General features: G+C 42.9%; 1 protein-coding gene across 1 annotated transcript in view; it reads right to left on the reverse strand.

The window, feature by feature from the left end:
• fig4a (FIG4 phosphoinositide 5-phosphatase a) overlaps positions 1-18,576 on the reverse strand; it is a 53,835-nt gene extending 35,259 nt beyond the window's left edge. Inside the window, exons 1-12 of the mRNA XM_008301433.1 lie at positions 18,413-18,576; positions 18,188-18,305; positions 16,390-16,488; positions 15,226-15,349; positions 11,903-12,059; positions 10,995-11,045; positions 9,576-9,739; positions 8,393-8,521; positions 6,239-6,339; positions 5,527-5,689; positions 3,256-3,353; positions 216-349 (exon numbers count right to left, since the gene is read on the reverse strand). Of these exons, the coding sequence (XP_008299655.1) occupies positions 216-349; positions 3,256-3,353; positions 5,527-5,689; positions 6,239-6,339; positions 8,393-8,521; positions 9,576-9,739; positions 10,995-11,045; positions 11,903-12,059; positions 15,226-15,349; positions 16,390-16,488; positions 18,188-18,250 (1,283 nt within the window). The 5' untranslated portion in view covers positions 18,251-18,305; positions 18,413-18,576. The remainder of the gene's footprint in view (positions 1-215; positions 350-3,255; positions 3,354-5,526; positions 5,690-6,238; positions 6,340-8,392; positions 8,522-9,575; positions 9,740-10,994; positions 11,046-11,902; positions 12,060-15,225; positions 15,350-16,389; positions 16,489-18,187; positions 18,306-18,412) is intronic.
• Positions 18,577-18,648: the final 72 nt, after the last annotated feature.

The raw sequence follows: 18,648 nt of genomic DNA on the forward strand, positions 1-18,648 counted from the left end.
ATAAATAAAAATAAAGATGCAGTTCGAGCAAAAAAAAAAACAATTTCCTCTTGTTTTGTCTTCCTAATTGAATTTAAGTGTTATCGACTAATAGCGGAGAACTAGATTTTTCTTCTTCTCTACAAAAATATTTGATATTTCGATGGTAAAACTCAAACACTGACAAAACGTGTTCTAGCTGGATTGGAGCTCACTTCTGCCACATCTGTCAGTACCTCTTGGTGTAGCGAGCCATGTCCCAAGCGATGTAGTCGATGCAGTGGTCTGGAGGGAGGAACTGATTTAGGTTGATCACAGCAGGGTAAAGCTCTTCGCTCAGAATCTTCTCATGTTTCCTTTTTTCACGTTTCTGTGGCACAAAAGCAGACGCACACTGAGTCACATGTCAGAGCCATCCCATAATCAAGTGATAACAGAGCATAAAAGAATTTCATTTGCTTGAAAAGGTTCCAAGAGAATACAAGCACATATATTCAGACATGTGACTGGTGTTCTTTCGCTTTGATGTATTCCACAAGATGCACACACGTCTTCTCATCAGTGACCTCAGAGAAAGCTGCAAGAGGCAATTTACAGGCACAGACAGACGCGTTGTATGCAGCTGAGAGCACAATGCTGATACTCCAGGCAGGCGCGTAATATACGATGAGTGGTGCACCTGTGGGAGATGTTTCTGCAAACAGTGGAAACAAAGTCTGAAAAAAATGAGGGCAAGCTTAATGAACACATGCAACAATCATATCAGTCTTTATTTGGTTCAAAAGTGTCTGTTAAACTTCTTTTGTGGCAAACTGCTGCGTTAAAACCGGAGGAACAACATGACAATATGCGTCACAGTCCTGCATCTATCTTGGGGTTCAAAACATACTTTTTTTTCCCCCCACTGTTAATAAAAATGCATGCACTCATTCACAGTGTTTCTCTGAGACCACACTGTCCATTATTTCACTGTGTACTCCTCCATTGTGCCTTTCTGAGCGATCACCCTGGGTGATAATCTGCCAGGATGCATCATTTAGCAGCTCACATCTCCATTCACACGTCCAGCAGTGGCAAAGCAACACATCAACCAGTCAAATTACCAGAGCATTTCCTCAGCCATTCAGCAGAGCGTGTCCTACAGTCTGGCACACACACTCACTCACACAAGTACAGATGAGACGCTGCAAGTACAGTACACGTGAACATATACTCACAAAAGCGCACATCTATTGTCTGCAGCTATAAAAGCGGAACGCAAACGCCACAGTAATAGTCATGGTCACTGGTGTAGGAAAAGGGCGGCCACAAATCATTAACAGTCACACATGCATACACAGGAGGGCGATCACAGTTTAAACGTATCTAAACGAATACCTTTTGGCTTATTTAATGCTTCCCTCATCTTTACACGCCTTCCTTCTGCCTGTGTTGGTGCTACCACTTTAAACAGGGTTCTTCCTCTCAAACAAAAAACTAACAAAAAATAAAGACTTGGATCATCTAACAACAACAAAAACTACACTTTCTTTAACTGTCGCTGTGGAGAGAGCTATTCCCAATGTTCAAAACAAATCGACTGCATTTAAACGGCTGCTTGTAAAAGTCATTCACATGCTTGGCCATGTGTGCTATTCCTCTTCCTCTTTTACACACTCGGAAACACATGCTAAGCCATAAGAAAAAGAAAAAAAAAAAACCTCATGCACCCGTCCCAGAGTCGCCAGGGCCACGCCGACCCCACTCACAACCGTGCAGAGATTGGCTGTGGTGGTTTTATGGTTAATGGCCACTTCCTTCCTCTTTCTGTCTCTGTGGGATAAGCGCGAGGGTGTACGCTGCAAGCAGGGGGTCCCCTCCCTCATTCCCCACAGTCTGCAAATTTCACATGGCCGTGGCTTGTGCGGGCCTCCGTGATCTGCGATTGGTCCCTCGTCTCGCGGCTCCCCTTGTGAGTGACAACGTGAGCTCGAAACCCAAGCTACAGCTGTGTGCCCCAGAGAAACGGTCCAGCGGTGATTCCACCAGGATGAGGGAGGGTTTGGCATACACATGCAACCTTCTGTTTACCTTCGGTGTGTTTGTTGTTCTCAGATGGAAAGGGGTGTAGCATTGTTATTAATGATTTTATCATTACTCTTGGTCATTTATCAGGTTGTAATTCATGTTCTTGTCCAGATTCATTACTTTTAATAATTGATGGTGATTTTGCAGCCACATGACGTGAAAGTACAACGGAGGAAAGAGCCATGTGTGTTTTCTCAAGTGTGCATGTGTGCAGTGAAATGTTCCCTTTTTTTATTTTAAATCAACGCCATGTGTGCGTTTTAGAGCAATGCAAAGGCAGATCAATATTCGAGGTGGCATTTCAACTGCTGCTAATAAGCAACCACGAGGAAAACCTCTTGTGACTATAATGACTCCACAGAAACAACTAACGCTCAGGATCGATCGACTGCTCGGCAAATTACACAATCACGGCCTGCCCCATTACTGTGGATAGCTATCTGTTGAGGGATTCCACAGGCGGGGTATATTTCATCCTTAGACGTTAAAATAAATCTGCAAAGATGTTTCTTACATAATCCGCACGCTAAGACAGCAGTCCTCTAAATCACACAAGAGATTTCTGTGACGACAGATTTCCTAGAAAGCAATTCCTTCATAAAAAGTTCTTTTCTGTGATATATTTTTTTTGTCTTTCCATTTTTAAATGTATGTTGCATAAACAAAGCTAAATATTAATAGGGCTACAAATGAAATGCTTTAAATTGTGAGGAAACGACTGAGAAGTGAGCCATTAAAAAAAAGCACACATTAAAAAGTGAGTCAAGAAAAGCTAATTTAATATTATGGTCTCTTCAAGCATGCGATCCAAAGCACCAGCAGCTATCAGAGAGCTGTTTATAGTCGCATTGCTGTACTCAAAGTATTCCGTCGACGTGTGCTGGAGCAAAGTGTGAAACGCTTAAAACTTTCAACATTTTGTGTGAAAACATTGTAATAGTCAAATTATTCAACCGTTTCCATTTAAAAATAACTCTGCTTACTTGCATAACGGTGCTCTTTAGCTGAAACAGTTGTGATGTTATGTGGTTTAAACTGTACACGCTGTCATTTATGTCCCAGTGTGCCATTAGTAAAGCTCATAATATTCAGTGTCAGTGTTTTAGCACTGAATCACTACATTTTGTTGTCATCACACATGTTGTGGAAAAGGGGAGGCAGCAGCACAGCGGAAATGAGTATCTCCAAATATATACATGTATATATTACCTTGACCAGATTGAGGATGATAATCGGTGAGCCAAAGCGCTGCAGCATCTGGTCAAAGTGGAGGGCGGCTACATGGGCGTACGGGTCAGCTTGGTCCACTGAAAAAGAAAAAGGAATGGGGGGGCGGGGAAAGAGGTTCTGGGATGTTAAATATGTAGGTGCAAAAACGTATCTGCCCCTCATATACCCTTGTCTTTCACGACACATTTGCAGACATGAGAGACAACAATGTGTTGTGCTCCTTCAGCATCAGAGCTGAGGGTTTTTTTGCTTGTTTATCTCAATTCGTATGTAATTATCAATTTTAGATTTACAATTTAAAACCCTGGACTGTGAGGCCTAACGCCACGCCGAGCCTCTCGTCCTCGCTCGCTGCTTCATGCGTTCACTTCCATTTTCATTCTTCTTTTCACTCTTTATTTTAAAACCACGTTTATTGCCTCCATCTGCCACTCATGCAGAGCGCCACACCTGGCGCCAAATTGGACTAGCGAAGCTGCAAGAGGACAGATTAGAGGAAATAGGTCACGTCGTGCAGCTTGCGGAGCTGATAGTACAAACACAAACTCGCAGTTTTCCAACTTGTCTCTGCTACCATTTCATGAGAATCTTTCTCACTCCGCTTCTGCTTACATAGGCTGCATGTGCCTTGATAAAGAAGCGTCGATAACGCCGATGGCTTCGTGGAAAGCCACCTATTAAGGTCGTCTCCTTCACAACCATGACATTTGTGTATTTGAGGTCAGCCATATGCCCCTTACATATAGATCCATTACATAATTACTTATCTAACAATACATCTTGACAGTAGTGGCACAGTGTAGCATCGACGACTGCACTAACACTGAGCTCCAACTGTCCTCGCCACGCCACTGACCTACATCTGTCTAATAGATGTCATTCTATGCAGCCGGCATATCAAAAATCAGATAAATATTACAACTGTATTGAATGTGGTTTGATTTCCTGACAGATCTCCGAGATGTAATTAGCTCTGCAATGCTGAGGCTTTTTCACAAAGCTCAAGGAGGTTGTAAACATAACAAGCACAGAGATAAAAAAGAAAAAAATCCCACTGATGTCCAACCAATTTGGGTTTAATCAAACAAATCAGTCCTCCCTGTTGGCAAACAGAAATAATGCCGAAGTGACTTTTCAATTTATTCCTAATTGTTTTTCTCATTATAAAAAGGCTGTGTTAGGAATCATGGACCTTTTGGGAAATAAGCTTGTTCCATATTTGACCTAGATACAACCAACGAAAGCAGATGTCACCGAATGTCAAACTATTCCTTTAACGCAGATACGGGCATGTGGATATTTGAACGTAATTACAGCACATGAGAGACTATTACAGATTCCAAACAGCAAACCAACATGAGTAATAATTGTTGTGTTTTTTTTGTTATATCATCTCCTCAAACATATGGTTGTGAATGCCGTATCGGAAATCTCCACTGGGGGGAAAACATCACATCTAGAATAGAAAATGTGCCAATACCAAGGGCAAAGTGTGTCCAACTAGATATAGGCACAGCTACACACAGCGAGAGATAAAGGTTTGGGCAACATTTGGGAAATGTCAGATAAGGACTGTCTTTAAGGATCAAAGTGGGAGCAGGACGATGAGGTAAGTTGATACCCGGAGGGATCTTAGGACACGCTCAGTGTCTCGATCACACACAGGTAAATGTCATCTGAGGATGAATTAAAGGGCAGACCGGAGGGAAAAAAGATTATGATTTAATGCAGGCATTGTACGCCGGTGTATTCCTGCGCTACGAACACACACACAGCAGTCTCCAGTGTCATCAGTCTCAGGGACCCGATCGCCTCCCCCTGGCCTCGGTTCGGTGTTTTCATCCTGCTTGTAATGAGATGGGAGAATGGATACAAAGATGAAAGCCAAGAGGGGGTCGTCCCGGCTTCACCCACTTCTTTTTTTTTATCTTTGTGCCAGTGGTTGAAAAGAATGACCCTCGTAAAAAGCCGCTTTGTATTTTAATGCAGTTTTTCTAATTACATCCTTCCTCTGTCCCAACAAGATTATTTCCGGTCCTGGGCAGCGAAATGTGGATATGATTAAAAAAATCTTTCAACAAAGCAGGTGAAGAGTTATCTGGCCTGCCAACGCTCTACCTTCTCTATTATAAATGCTACAGGACGCTTACAGCATCTGAGGAAACAGCAGATTAATGTTAGGTATCTGTTGGACAACAAAGAAAGCCGCTCGTGTTCGGACAGATGCGAGGTGTGAATCGGCAGCCTTACGTCGAATCGGGGGCTTTGGCATCATAGTGGAGATGTCCTGGGACCAGTAGAGCGGGACCGAACCTCGCACTTGGACGTATGAGGAGTAGCTCCCTGCTGTGAAAGACATAACCGAGGCATCATGGACGATCTGTTCAGTCTCCACCTCATTAGCCACATCACCCTGGAAAGAAAAAGAAGGAAAACATAAGTAAAGAGGACAAGGTTTAGAAGAACTGCTGTTGCCAAGGTCATAAAGGAACTCTAAACCTCTGAATTAAATCAGATGAGCAGCCTTTAGAAAGACAAAAACAAGAGAGAATGTAAACGGAAAAATCTACTTCACACATTATTCTCTTTAGCAGATGCACTCAGTATGGAGGAGATTTTCTTGAAGTGCTCAAAACTGTTCAGACTCCATGTCAGGCTGAAGGTCATGAGATTCTACCGAAAGTTCCAGAAGACTGTTGTGTTGAACCTTGTGACGAGATCGTTCCCTAAATGCTGCTTTTCTGGGTCAATGAATGACTGAATGATGAAAGTGATGTTTGTTTGGTAAGTTCCTTTCCTTCCTCCCACCACACGCCCGCGCACACACTCATGCATACTCAAGAAAGAAGCAGTGGGTCAAATTAACCCCCTGTGATCAAACTGAGTCATCTCAATCATCCTGGTGGCCCTCAGCCCTGCCTCCGCCATCTATTCTTCCCTGTTGCCTCGGCAACTGCTGTACCTCGCAGTTGGCTCCTCTTTTCAGGAAGCGGGTCCCGGCAAATTTGCTGGAGCGTCTGGCTATGAGAGTGATGTGAACCGGTCGGCCGTAGATCAGAAGCTCTGTAGTCGGTGGGTTAAGGCGGAATAGTAGTCATCACAATAATAATAATGATAATAATACAACAGTGACAGCATGACACCACACACACATACACGGCTACAATATAAGCTTTTTGCTTTTTCACTTGTCTTCTTTGGAGCATGTTGCTTCTTACACACTGGTCACATTCTCACATTAACTCGTATCTATGGAGGCTCTTGTGTTTTATATGACTGACTCACCCCAGATGTAAATTACAGGTATAAACCCAGAACTGGACTTTCCTTCAATTATCTACGCGTTAACCTACTGAAAACAACAACAACAACCTCAGGCCTGGCAACCTAAATGCAGAAAGGAAAGTTTGGATCGTGCAATAAAGCAGCCCTGCTCGTTAGCTTTCTTTGAATGATTCACTCCTATGACAGTTTCCCTTCCTGTCACTAGTTTGAATGAAAATCATGGCAGCATTTGGTTCTTGGCTCCATCCAATGTGACTGGTTTAAAAGAAATGCAAACAGGGAAAAGCTGTTTTCTCCCCGATAACAGATCAATGATGAGGTGCAGCCAGATCATTCTCCACGACGGTATCAGTGCTAGAGACGAACATTTAGAAAACAAGACGGTAATACAAATTCAATGCACCCAATCATATTTTTGTATTTGAAAATTTATCAAAAGTATAGTGACAAATGGAAAATAAAACAAAAGGTACCTATATTGTTTAAAAAAAAAAAAAAAGGCTGAAAATGAATTTTAAAAAATGTGTGCATGAGTTTAACACAAAACATGAAAAGGATTTGTAATTATCAGGTTGGCTAAACTGCTGATTACCAGATTAGTTTCAGATTTATCGCAATCAGTGACATGCTAACATTTCTCAAAAAAAGCCCAAACACATTTGGCAATAACAAACCCCACGAGAAGTTCTTAGTTTGTGTTCTAAAGGTGAAGGAGCCTTTCTACAGGGGCCGCTGTCTTTCATTTCCTTCTCACTGAGTGTACTTCAGTGTCTCCCAACTGCACCACATTTTTTGCATTGGGCTCAATCCGCCGTATCTCCTCTTATTGCACCTATCAACCCTCTCGAGCTCTCAGTAAATTAACACTGAAGGCCAAACAGTTTCCAGGAATTGTCTAAACTCAAAGCGCCCACACAGCGTCACCGTGGCAGCGACCCGACTGATGAGAGACGCGTCGGAGGCAGCGCGATGTGTAAAAGTGCACCTTAGCTTATGAGCCTGCTGCATTTTACAAAGGCATCAGACACAGGCTTTTTTTTTTTTAAACTGAAAACAAAATGTCAGGAGGAAATGGAGACATGATGGTGAAGCCAGACTTTTTACTCAGGGCTGGTCAAACCTGAAGCCCCTCTGCAGTGCTGACAAATGCATCAATAAAACACAAGCTCTTTAAAAAATCCAGAGAAAAATATAAATGTACACTCAGTTCCCTGGAGTGCAGACAAAACTTCCACCGAAAACCGAGAGCAAGACTGAAATAAAAAGTAGAAAAAGAAAAAAAAACTAACATTTATGTAAATAACAAAACACTGAGCTTGTATTGGATCCAGAAGAAACCCCAAGATGTACTTCATCTGATTAAATATGCACAATGTGTTTTTTCCCTGCAGATAACAGATGGAGAGATTATGCAAGTGCCATTGTTTACATACCTGATCAACACTGCTTAATGTCAGACACTTGCTTTGCAAAAGCCCTACAAACAAACACAAACTGCTTCTGCAGTTGGCTGGTGAATCACTCCCTCTCACTCACAGTGTGAGCCACGTGCTCCGATGAAGGCTGAGCAAAGTTATTACAAGTGATGCTGAGGCTGAGACACGAGGAGCGTCGACAAAAGAGAAATGTGAGCGACACGGGTGTGTCTCCTGCTTATTAAGTTAATCACTGCAGACAGACAAGGTGTCATACATACTTTGCAAGTCTCTTCTAAAAAACCATAGCAACAAGTGGATCATGCAAATGAAGAAAGCCCACAGAAAGCAGGCAACAGCCCAGAAAATTCAACAATGCTTGAAACACAAGTGACTTGGCAAATCTCAAAGGATACTGGACTGGCCGCAGAAGCCGTGGATTATATACATGAGCCAATCAGGATGCACTATGTCCTTGACACGTTCCAGGAGCTTCCCGTTCCACACGTACTTGTAGTACGGTTCATTCTGGAGGCCGTAGACCACTGTGGTGGAAAAAGAAGAAGAGATAAGAGCTCTGGATCGCTTCGCTAACCTGGAATCATTCCAAATGATCAGTTAGAAAGCAGGAAATGGAAAAAAAACATGAGTTAAGGTGACGCAGACCATGGAGGAAGAGCACAAATTAAACTGCTCTAACTGGGACGGTGGTTGTGTTACTGTGTTACAGCACACATCATTAACGAGTGAACTCAACAGCCGAGGCAATTCACAATGTCTTTTATCAATAATCCAAAGGACTACAGCAACACGAAGGCAAATCTGCAGCAGAACAGAAAGTTGAAACGACACTTTTAATGAGCATTACTGGAAAAAATCCCCAATGTGACGTTTTCCCTTCCCTGTGCTTTACTGTGACCTTGATGCAGTCTGGCCACACAAGCTCTCTGCTGTCACAGCTTTATGGGTTACAGTTGAAATCATGTGAAAATTCGTTCTTTTGCAAATGTGAATGTTTTTCTCCTGTATCAGTCTTCCGTTTGATTCTCTTTGATCCTATTTCTAGTTGTCGGAGCTGCATCAGGACATTTTTTTTTTATAATCCGTGACGTGGACCCCCCTGTTGCTTCCTGCCTGTCCTTTGTGATTTTTTTTTTTTCACAGGTATTCTGTCCAATCAGCTGCTGGTCTTTCTGCCTCTGCCTTTGTTCTCAGTCAAGCAAAAGTTATCTGATGTCATGGCTCGCCAAGCTAGAAGTGAGGTTGAATTTACCTGCTAGTTCTTCCTGAGCTGTATTTGTATGTAGCTGTATAACAGCCATGTTGATGAGTTGGATTTCTGGTAATTCGATGAGTTGTTCCATACAGCTAAATGAGGCAGCAGCTGAGTCTTTTAATGATGGACAAAACACATGGAGCTCAACTTCTATGAATAAAGCTGCATTTTCTTCTCTTTTCTTCAGCTGTTGATTATCTCAAACCTCTCAGCCACCGTGACCTGGGCTCACCCTCTCATTTAAAGTCGAGTGTGATGCTCCTGCAGAGTTGTCTGACAAGGTCTTTTCCGGCCAGTAGATTCGTCAAAAGAAATACGCTCACCTTGTGTGGGTAAGCCCTCGTCTTCAAAGATGTCAAAGCTGTCCTGCTTGCTCTGCGTATGAACCTCTTCTTCACCGGAGGAAGCTGCTGATGACCACAGCTCATAAGGTCTCTGCAGCAAAGTCAGGTTGTACTGCAGCGAGTGGCTCAGGTCGTAGCTATAGCTGCAGGGTACAAAGACCACGTCACACGAAACAAGTAAAAGCCGTACAGTCTCATAATGCATCTAAAATAACTGCACAAATCGGGTTGCAAACTATTTCTTTTGCACGTTGTAAAGCCCGAAATATCAAGTGTATTTCATGTCGACTAAATTCACCAAAAAGCCCTGATGTTGTTCAGCTAAATGTGCATTACTCCAAATGGCACGTGCACAATGCAACCTTGAAGATTTTCTCATAGCAAAGGTATGTTTCATCAACTGCCATGGAAATATTCTAAACATTCAATAAAAAGTTCAGGCGGATTTCTTGTGATAACCAAGGGCACACACAATAAAGGAAATGGAGGTGAACTAGCAGGCCTCATCTGAGCCGCACAGCACCGCACATGTTCAGCTCCGTGTGGTGTGACACCTTGAACTCAAATTCAAAGCTTTTAAGTGCACATTGTGAATGTGAATGCACACATAAACAATCATGGGTTCAATCTGTCAGATTTTTTTTTTTGTGGTACTTTGTGTAAAAACAAAAAAAGGGGGATGAAAACGAACCTGTTTCATAAAGCTGATTTAAACAGCTCCATCTCAAAAGTCCTTTAGCACGAGTCCTTACTTTCCAACATTTTTTAAAACAGGATCCTGCTTGCAAACAAATAGGGCTAAAAATTGACTTTCCTTTTGTAGGTGTGGAAAGGCCCCTCAAGGACAGGAGCAGGGCTCAACTGATCGACTGTCACAGATGTACTGGTGTCGGTGTCATCATCATCATCATTACTGCTGCTCAACACGAGCATGACGGTCCATACCAGTTTTGTTCTAATTTATGTATTATGTGTATTACTGACACATGACACTGTCTCCTTTCGTTGCAAAGAAATACGACTTAGAAGTTGTGTTACCTGGGGCGCCCTATAGCTCCCCTGGCTGAGTGGTGACCCATGAACATGCTATAGTTCCCTGGGGGCGCCCTATAGCTCACCTGGTTGAGCAGGTGACCCATGAACATGCTATAGTTCCCTGGGGGCGCCCCATAGCTTACCTAGCTAAGTGGAGGCCCATGAACAGGGCTATAGTTCCCTGGGGACGTCCCATAGCTCACCTGGCTGAGCAGGTGACCCATGAACAGGTCGTGAGTTCGAGTCTTGCTCACGACAGCTTGCTGCAGGTCCTCCCCCCTCTTCTCCCCCCTTTCCTGTCTGTCTCTCTCACTAACCTAAATAATAAAGGCAAAAAGGCCAGAGAAAAAAAAAAAAACTTACCTGAAGTAGAAGTTGCTGGAAAGGTCCACATTCTGAAAGATCCGCACGTATCTGTAAGAGGAAAACCCAGTCAGTCAAACTCACATCTCAAAGCTTAAAGCAAGAAAACGTGACTCAGATCACGCCAGAGACATTCATTTCTATTGTTTGGTGATTCAAAATTGAAAACGTGTCATCGTTGCACAGGTGAGAAAAATGGAGGCGAAGAGGATCAGTCACCAAACCTGTCTACATGCTATCATCGTGTGTAACAAACAAACAGTCAATATTCTTGAAGCTTTAAGCAATTGTCCCGACATTCTTATCATCTTATCCGGCACTGATGTTTTGAAATGGCTGATATTTTCATTCTAGGGACAATGTTCAGTGGATAAAGTGTCAAAACTTCCATTTTGGTTCAGTTGTAGTGTGCATGTGCATGCTACGTGTTTCTGACAGATTCATTCTGGGGTCGTGTACAACCTCTTGCACCACAATTCAGGGCTGTTCTGAGGGTTTCTAAGCTTAATAGTTATGTAGATAATCTGGTGTGGTAGTTTCAGAAGTTATTACACAACTTTAAATGCTAATAGTTGTAAGTTTAGACTGCTATGTGACTGTAATTTAAGGCACTGTATTCTGTGTTTCGGTTTATTGACACAGTTGGTGTATTGTTCTGATTATTATTTCAGAAACCATATGACTGTTCAGACGTACTGGATAACTGTGTTCAATATTAGAGACCAAAGACCTCTGATCTCCCGTGTCACTCTCTGACCGTAGATACGTATCTACAATATACCGTCCTTAACAATAGCAACATATCCACATATTGCCAATAATCTCTGCCACTGAGAAATGATAAGTACATATACCAGAACCCTTACAAACATCAAGGAAGGATGACAGGGACAGGAGTAAGACAATACCTCGCTTCGTCAGGGTGCGTGACTCTGACCGAGTCATTGGGAATGTAGATCATAGTGGTGTCTTCAATCTTGTAGATGGATTGGCCCCCGATATCAGCCATCTTCCTGCGTTTGGTGATCAACACAATGTAGTACCCCTCGAGGAACCGTACGAACCCTGTCAAGAAAAAACATTGAAAACCTTTTAGGATAAACTAATGCAATGTTCTTTCATGTAACTTGTACCTTCAGCTTAGCATCAACACTCCCTGACTCGAGGTGCCATGGAAGTTCAGGGGAAAAAAAAAAAAAAAATCTCTGATCAAGTTGATTTGTAGGTCAGCCTTTCTGCTGCCTGCAAATCAGCAGTAGCATTGGCGGTGCAAACAAGTGAATACGTCTATTTGTGGAGGCGGACTGTGGGTGTCTGTGTGCCATATTTCACATTATTACATATGTAATCCAATCCATTCACTCTTACATAATTAAAAACTGACCTAGAAAGTATCGTGCAGCGTCGATGATTTGCTTTCAGCTTTAGATGAGCCATTCTCTCTTCTGTGGCATTCAATACACAACATAAACGATGTCTTTATGTTTTTGATAATGACTCATTAAGGCAAGTAGTTTATGCAAGTGAGACATACAGCATCCTTTTAATACAACTCAAAGTGATCTGCCAACAAATGAATGGTGGGGGTCACCGATGCAATTATGCAGCTGAACATTGAGAGCTGCAGATATCTCGGTGCCATTGTGCCGTCAGCTGGATAGCGAGGGGGATTATGGTCATATTGTGTCTCAGCATTCAACGTGAAGGCTACAAATGCAGGTGCAAGGTCAGGAGTGCTCCTCAGCCTGCAGGAACAGTTGTGTAACGTCTCCTCTGGCTCCGGCTGGATCTTTAAGAAAGCCGAGAGAGCACCTGGCGTGACTTCAGTCAGTTGCCCTGCTAAACCGTGCATCACATAATATATCGTTTTTTTAAATATTAGTCACCTGTAACATATTCTCACCCTAATTCCTGCTCTTTTACACAATACTTACATAATATTAAAAGCTGCTAGTATTTGGGAGTCTCTCTAAAGGTCACTGATTAAACTCCTATAAATTCATCTCTTTACATCAAATCATGAAAATAAATGAATGGATAAACAACCTGCCTTCAAATGTGTCACATGTGACTTCACACTGTTGCTTCCTCTTTGCTAAAGTGCCCGTTGTCAATTAAATTGTACACAAAAAAAGTGTAATTGTAAATCTTTATACAGTTTCTGTTGTGATTCTTAGAGTTCATTCATCTAGAGAATTTAAATTAAGCACGACCCAGCGTTCAAACTTTTCAGATGAGGGATGTCACGCTGCGTAACGACTGATCAGGTGTGTCGGCTGCCTCGTGTGAGAGCAAACTACGCGTCCGCGGCTCGCTTCCTGTGCGTTACCGCATGTGGTTCTGCAGACAGACAATTCCTGCGTTAGTTTGCTGTGCTTCTTCCCAAAAGACGGAGGTCAGACTGACAAAACTGACAAATGAAAGTGAATAAAAATATACTTACAATAATGATACTCATTTTATACTGTAATAAGAAAGAAGCCTCTCGGGATACACTGTGCCTTACCGGCTGCATCGCTCTATTGTTCAATACAACGGCAAAAATAACAACTTGTGAACAAAGACGGTATTAGGGAGGAAAAAGCCTCTAATTTATTTAAGCAGACGTCAAAGTCAGAATCTGTCTGTGTCAGCGTGACCGAGCCCTCGAGGTGACGCTGAATTAAATCTTAGGAGCATGCTATTATAGCACTTTATTAAAAGGGCTGCAGGACTAACTTTTATCTTACATGTGATACTGTCAGGCACTGAAAGAGTCACGCAAATATTAGTGAACAATTGTCTTCCTTTGCGCACACCCTCACACACACACGATAAACAAAATGTAAGACCATTCATTTGCTCTGAGTCATGCTCCTGTGGACATGAACCCTAATAACTATATGTCACGACTGCGGTCGTGTTATTAATGATTTGTCTCGTGTTTCTGTGCCCGTTTCCCGTCTCTCAACACGCAAATACAGGTGTGCCACGGCAGAGAGCGGATTGGTGCGGCGACTGACAGCTGGGAGCTGATTGGCCCCAGAGGAACGAGGGATTGCGACACCACGGCGGCCACGTAGAGTCCGCCGTGTAATCTGTGTTTAGAGGAGTCCATAGGGGTGGGCTGTCTACTCTGGTTCACCATTTTTCTCCTGTTTGTGTTCTGTTAGGAAGCTCAGAGATTGTATTTTGATTTTGGTTCGGTCAGACTGATTTTATTTTGAGCACAGATTTTTTTCTTGGTTTATTATTTTGTCCTTGGTCCTCTCTGAAGTTTGGTAGACTCCTTTTTTAGTTTGCACCTTTTGAGCACTGTAAATAAATGCACCTTTTCAAAACTTCAGAATGTGATGAGCTGTGGCTTGTTGGGGTTTGGGAGGTGGAAATCACAACAGTCTTGCTCCTGTGAAGATGAACCCTTATCACTACACAGAGCCCCAATGTTCCCTCTAGTGCCTACACGTTAGAGGCTTTGAGTGAAATACCCCCACAACTACCGACTGGGTTGTCATGAGCGGATGCAGCATAATGAGTACTGGTGATGTCTCAGTTTTCTCTTCAGCATCATGAGGTCAAGTTAACATCCCCGTCAGGCCTCGTCAGTAATAATTAGCATGCTGGTGCACCAAACTAAGTGGAAATTGTGGTAAGCATACCTGAAAATCATCAGCCTGTTAGCAGTGGTTTATGAGTGGAAATGGTTTTTCTTGTTTGATTTGGTTGGGCTTGCTGGTAGCACTCATAAGAAGAAGTCATCGGGATAAAATCAACCACTGTCTGCTCTGTTAACTACAAGGTGGGCAACGCAGGTCATAGCTGGAGCGCTCATCATGCAGTCAGGACGTGAACTCGGCTGCTCTGTAACACCTACCACTCCACACAACACTAAAAACTCATGGAGTAGGCAGTGATGCGCTCGCTTACATAAACGCCTCATGTAATAAAGTCTCGTCTGTCCTATATGGAGCACATAAACAGTGCAAGGTTGACTTTAGAAAATGAGAGAGAAAATTGAACATTATGAGCTCGCAAACGTATTCTGACCGGTAACAGGGCTGTATTTTAGTGACCTGCATTATACTGCCAGGTGTTGCTGTTATTTACGTTTTTCAATGCCCTGCACACAAAAGGCAAAACCAGGTCAACTGTAGAGGTAACGCTCGGAAGATGAGGTGCATGCTGCCGTCATTGTGCTCTGCAGCGGTTGTTGCGATGCCAGTGAGGAAGAGAGTGGAGGGACTGTACTCACCCACGATGCCAAAGGCTGTGACAGCCCTGGACAGGCCTGAGGAACCCTTTTGGCCGATCTTAGTGCGGTTGCCCAGGTCCAGGCGGCCCAGCAACTCCCGCACCTCTTGCTGGTTATACACATGCTGCAGAGAAAAGGAAAAAACATGCACACACATGTATGATATGACACGTACATGGCTGTCACAGTGTGCATTTGAAGCTTTTGACAACAACAGTCAACATGGCTTGCAAGACCGGTACAACAGAATTCTTGTCTGAGCAAAAAATAAGCAAATTAATAACAGAGCCTGTTTAATCAATGACACAAATTTTCTACAAAATGGCTCAGATTGATCCTCAGTGAAGCAATTAAGCCAAAAATAGATTAGCTGCTACCCAACTTGCTTCTGAAATGTTTTAATGATCACCAGCAACTGTATTTTTTATTATTCAGCTGTGAAGAAAAAGAAAAATGGCTCTTTTTCTCAACTATACAATAAATTTCACAACTACTGCTTGCCCAAAAGAAAAATACTGCAATCTACAATGCGGTACATGCTTCAGTATTCAGTATTTTTGGTTGGTTGAATTAAATGCATTCTTCCACAGACAGCAAAGACTCAAAATAGGTTCATGAGAATCCACTTGTTCAGTTCTTCGGCTTTCAGCGTAACCCTATCGAAGGAGTTCTAGGCCACCTTCTATTTCATTGTGTGAGTCCAAGCTTTCCTTACATGAGAACTGTAAGAACGTGAAAGATGAGGGAGCCTTTAAAGCCTCAGACCCCCTCGTCATCCTCAGGCATCTCCACACTGCATATCAATTACTATACAGAGCCAATAAAATGAAAAACAAGCAGTTTTCTAAGGTCAGTGTAATATCAGCTGGAATGGGAGCGTGGGGTGATGGATATTTAGCCACGGATGCTTCATAATAATAAACACATCGTAATCATAATCACCCGCAGCAGCAATGAACAAATCAACTAGCAGCTCATAGGTCGCGGTAATGAGCAGCGGAGAAGAAAAGGAGGTGCACTCAGCACTCATCAGTGAAGTTGTCATCGACAATACACTTGGGACTGGCTGAGTGATTGTACAATTTCCCCCCAGGCGTACTGTACTGCATTACATAAGCACATACATTGGCGCTGTGCTAAGTCTGGTGGAAACTTGCCGCTTACCTTATCGTCAATTATGACCAGGTCCTTGGGTTCTGTGCGGTCAATCTTTAAGACTCGGTGTTTGGTCTGTGCCTCGTTGCTCCCCACCAAAAAATACCTCTGAAAAGAAAAACACCATATCGTGAATACACCGTGAATTTCAATTCATTTGGTGTGGATTGTCACAGGGGCCTTTCATACATGAAGCCTGCATAGCTGCTTCTGCTAATGAGTGCATACTGAAGACAAGAACATTCAATGTCTGAGTCCATATTTTCTGCATTGAAGCTTTCTCCTGGAGGACACTGAGTTCATATTCAGTGCCGATAACCAGATATGAGAGAACACTATATTACTGGACGATGTGTTGCAGGGAAGACAGGCAGTGTTCACATTTCAACAGACTATTATGACAATCCACTTCTCTCGAGTGCAGCCCTGTTGTTAGGGGCTCATTTTCTTTTGGCCTTTTGTTTCTATAACTTACAACAATTTTTCTCCACAATAACCGACCCCAGTAGGAGCGAACATGTTAGAAGTTAATGAAATTACACACAAAAGGTATCTAAGGCAGATGTGCATCATGACATCACAGTATAGAAACACGTATTGCAACTACAGTGCACAGCACACGTTTGACACAAAGCTAAATCGTAACACAAGATTTGTGTCTTCCTTGCATGTCTCTTTCTTTCGAGTCATTATTTTTGTCAGATGGGGTCTGTTTCCACTAAAAAACATTACACTGGAACATCATGTATCGGTACAGTCCGCAACCATTAGAGCGATTTTGTCCTGTTCCACACTTCCCAGTGTCCCAATATATAATATTTGTATTAATATCTCTTTGTCCACAATAGCTACACAGTCTGCGCATCCACTGTTCAGTAAAAAGGTCTGACAGAAGTTCAACATGAAATGTTTTACTGCCTTATAGTTGAAGTGTTTTACCTGGTGACGACAGGCATCAGTCATTCTGTGCACAGCTTGATTCTCACACTTTATTGTTGACAGACATTTTTTTTAAAGACGCACTGACAACTGAAGAAATGAGGCTGTGTATCTTCACTTTTATTATGACAATATGCAGCAAATAAACTAAAAAGGAAAGATGCACTGTCTGTGAAGTGCACATATTTATATCTAAATATGTATAAAGCTGATCCAACCTGAGATCAGTGTAATTATTGTGACTGTCTAGACAACTGTGATACCAATGCCTGTGACTGATGCTACGGAGGTCATGTCCTGAGGCCTGGAGTAGTCAGTTATCACAAACACTCTTTTGCTGCCATCTAGTGTTCCTGACTAGTCCAGTTCTATCGCGGTGCCCCACAATCCCTCTCCATGCTCATGTTTACATCTGTGAGCTGTTGAAACTGGACCATCCCAGACTGAGCATGGCCTTCTTACACTGGTGTGATTAGATCATTAATCAGCACAGCCCACGTTTTGGTAGAAGTGATGGACTTTGGCTGCCCTGACTAAACAGTTGGGCCTCTGTGTCAGCTGTGTGCCACTCATCTTTTAGCAGACACAAAGTGGAGCAAGGCAGCACTCAAAGGTGGTGACCTGTCTGAACAGGAAGTAGAAGAAATAACAGACATGCACGGTTTTCATGCCCTTTGGTCAATAAAAGCCTGAAAACTGAGCATTTTCCACAATAAGCTCTTTAGCATCAGGAGAGTCCAGAGACAGCTTTACAAGGTCGAGATGTGATCCATAGAGACTGGGTTTGCTTTGTCACCTACAGCGAGGCTAGTTAGAAGTTTGGGGAGTTATGAAGAGACTGTGTTAGTAAATATCACGTCAGACTTACTGCTCTGGTTTCGTACAAAACCATCTTTTGGATCCCACTGATGATGGCCGCTGCTTGAGGCATTTTTATGATCCTTGTGTTCTCCAGTAGTCCCGATCCAGAGGAGCCGACAGAAGAGCTGCAGAGCAACATGTACATCCACAACGTCACATCATCAGGAGACAAATATATTGATTTCTAAAAACTTGCTGAATGCATCCTGTTTTGCTAGCTAACGCTACTCACCGGTAGTGTAGCAAGCTAGTAGCTCGCTAGTGGGAAGCTAGCTGTCTCACTGAGCCGAGCGGTGACAACCAGCAGCTGTTTAACGTTTTATTCATGAGCTGAACCAGGTATGTCCCTAAACTACTCACATATATCCAGCTAGCATAGCGGCGTGCAACCAGAATTTGTTTTAGTCAGGTGACTGTCATGATTGCCTTCACTAGTCAGCTGGTACGGTGCCTCGCAGAGTCAAAAAA

This window comes from Stegastes partitus, unplaced genomic scaffold, assembly GCF_000690725.1.
Source record: "Stegastes partitus isolate 25-593 unplaced genomic scaffold, Stegastes_partitus-1.0.2 Scaffold1671, whole genome shotgun sequence".
Lineage (NCBI taxonomy): Eukaryota > Metazoa > Chordata > Actinopteri > Pomacentridae > Stegastes > Stegastes partitus.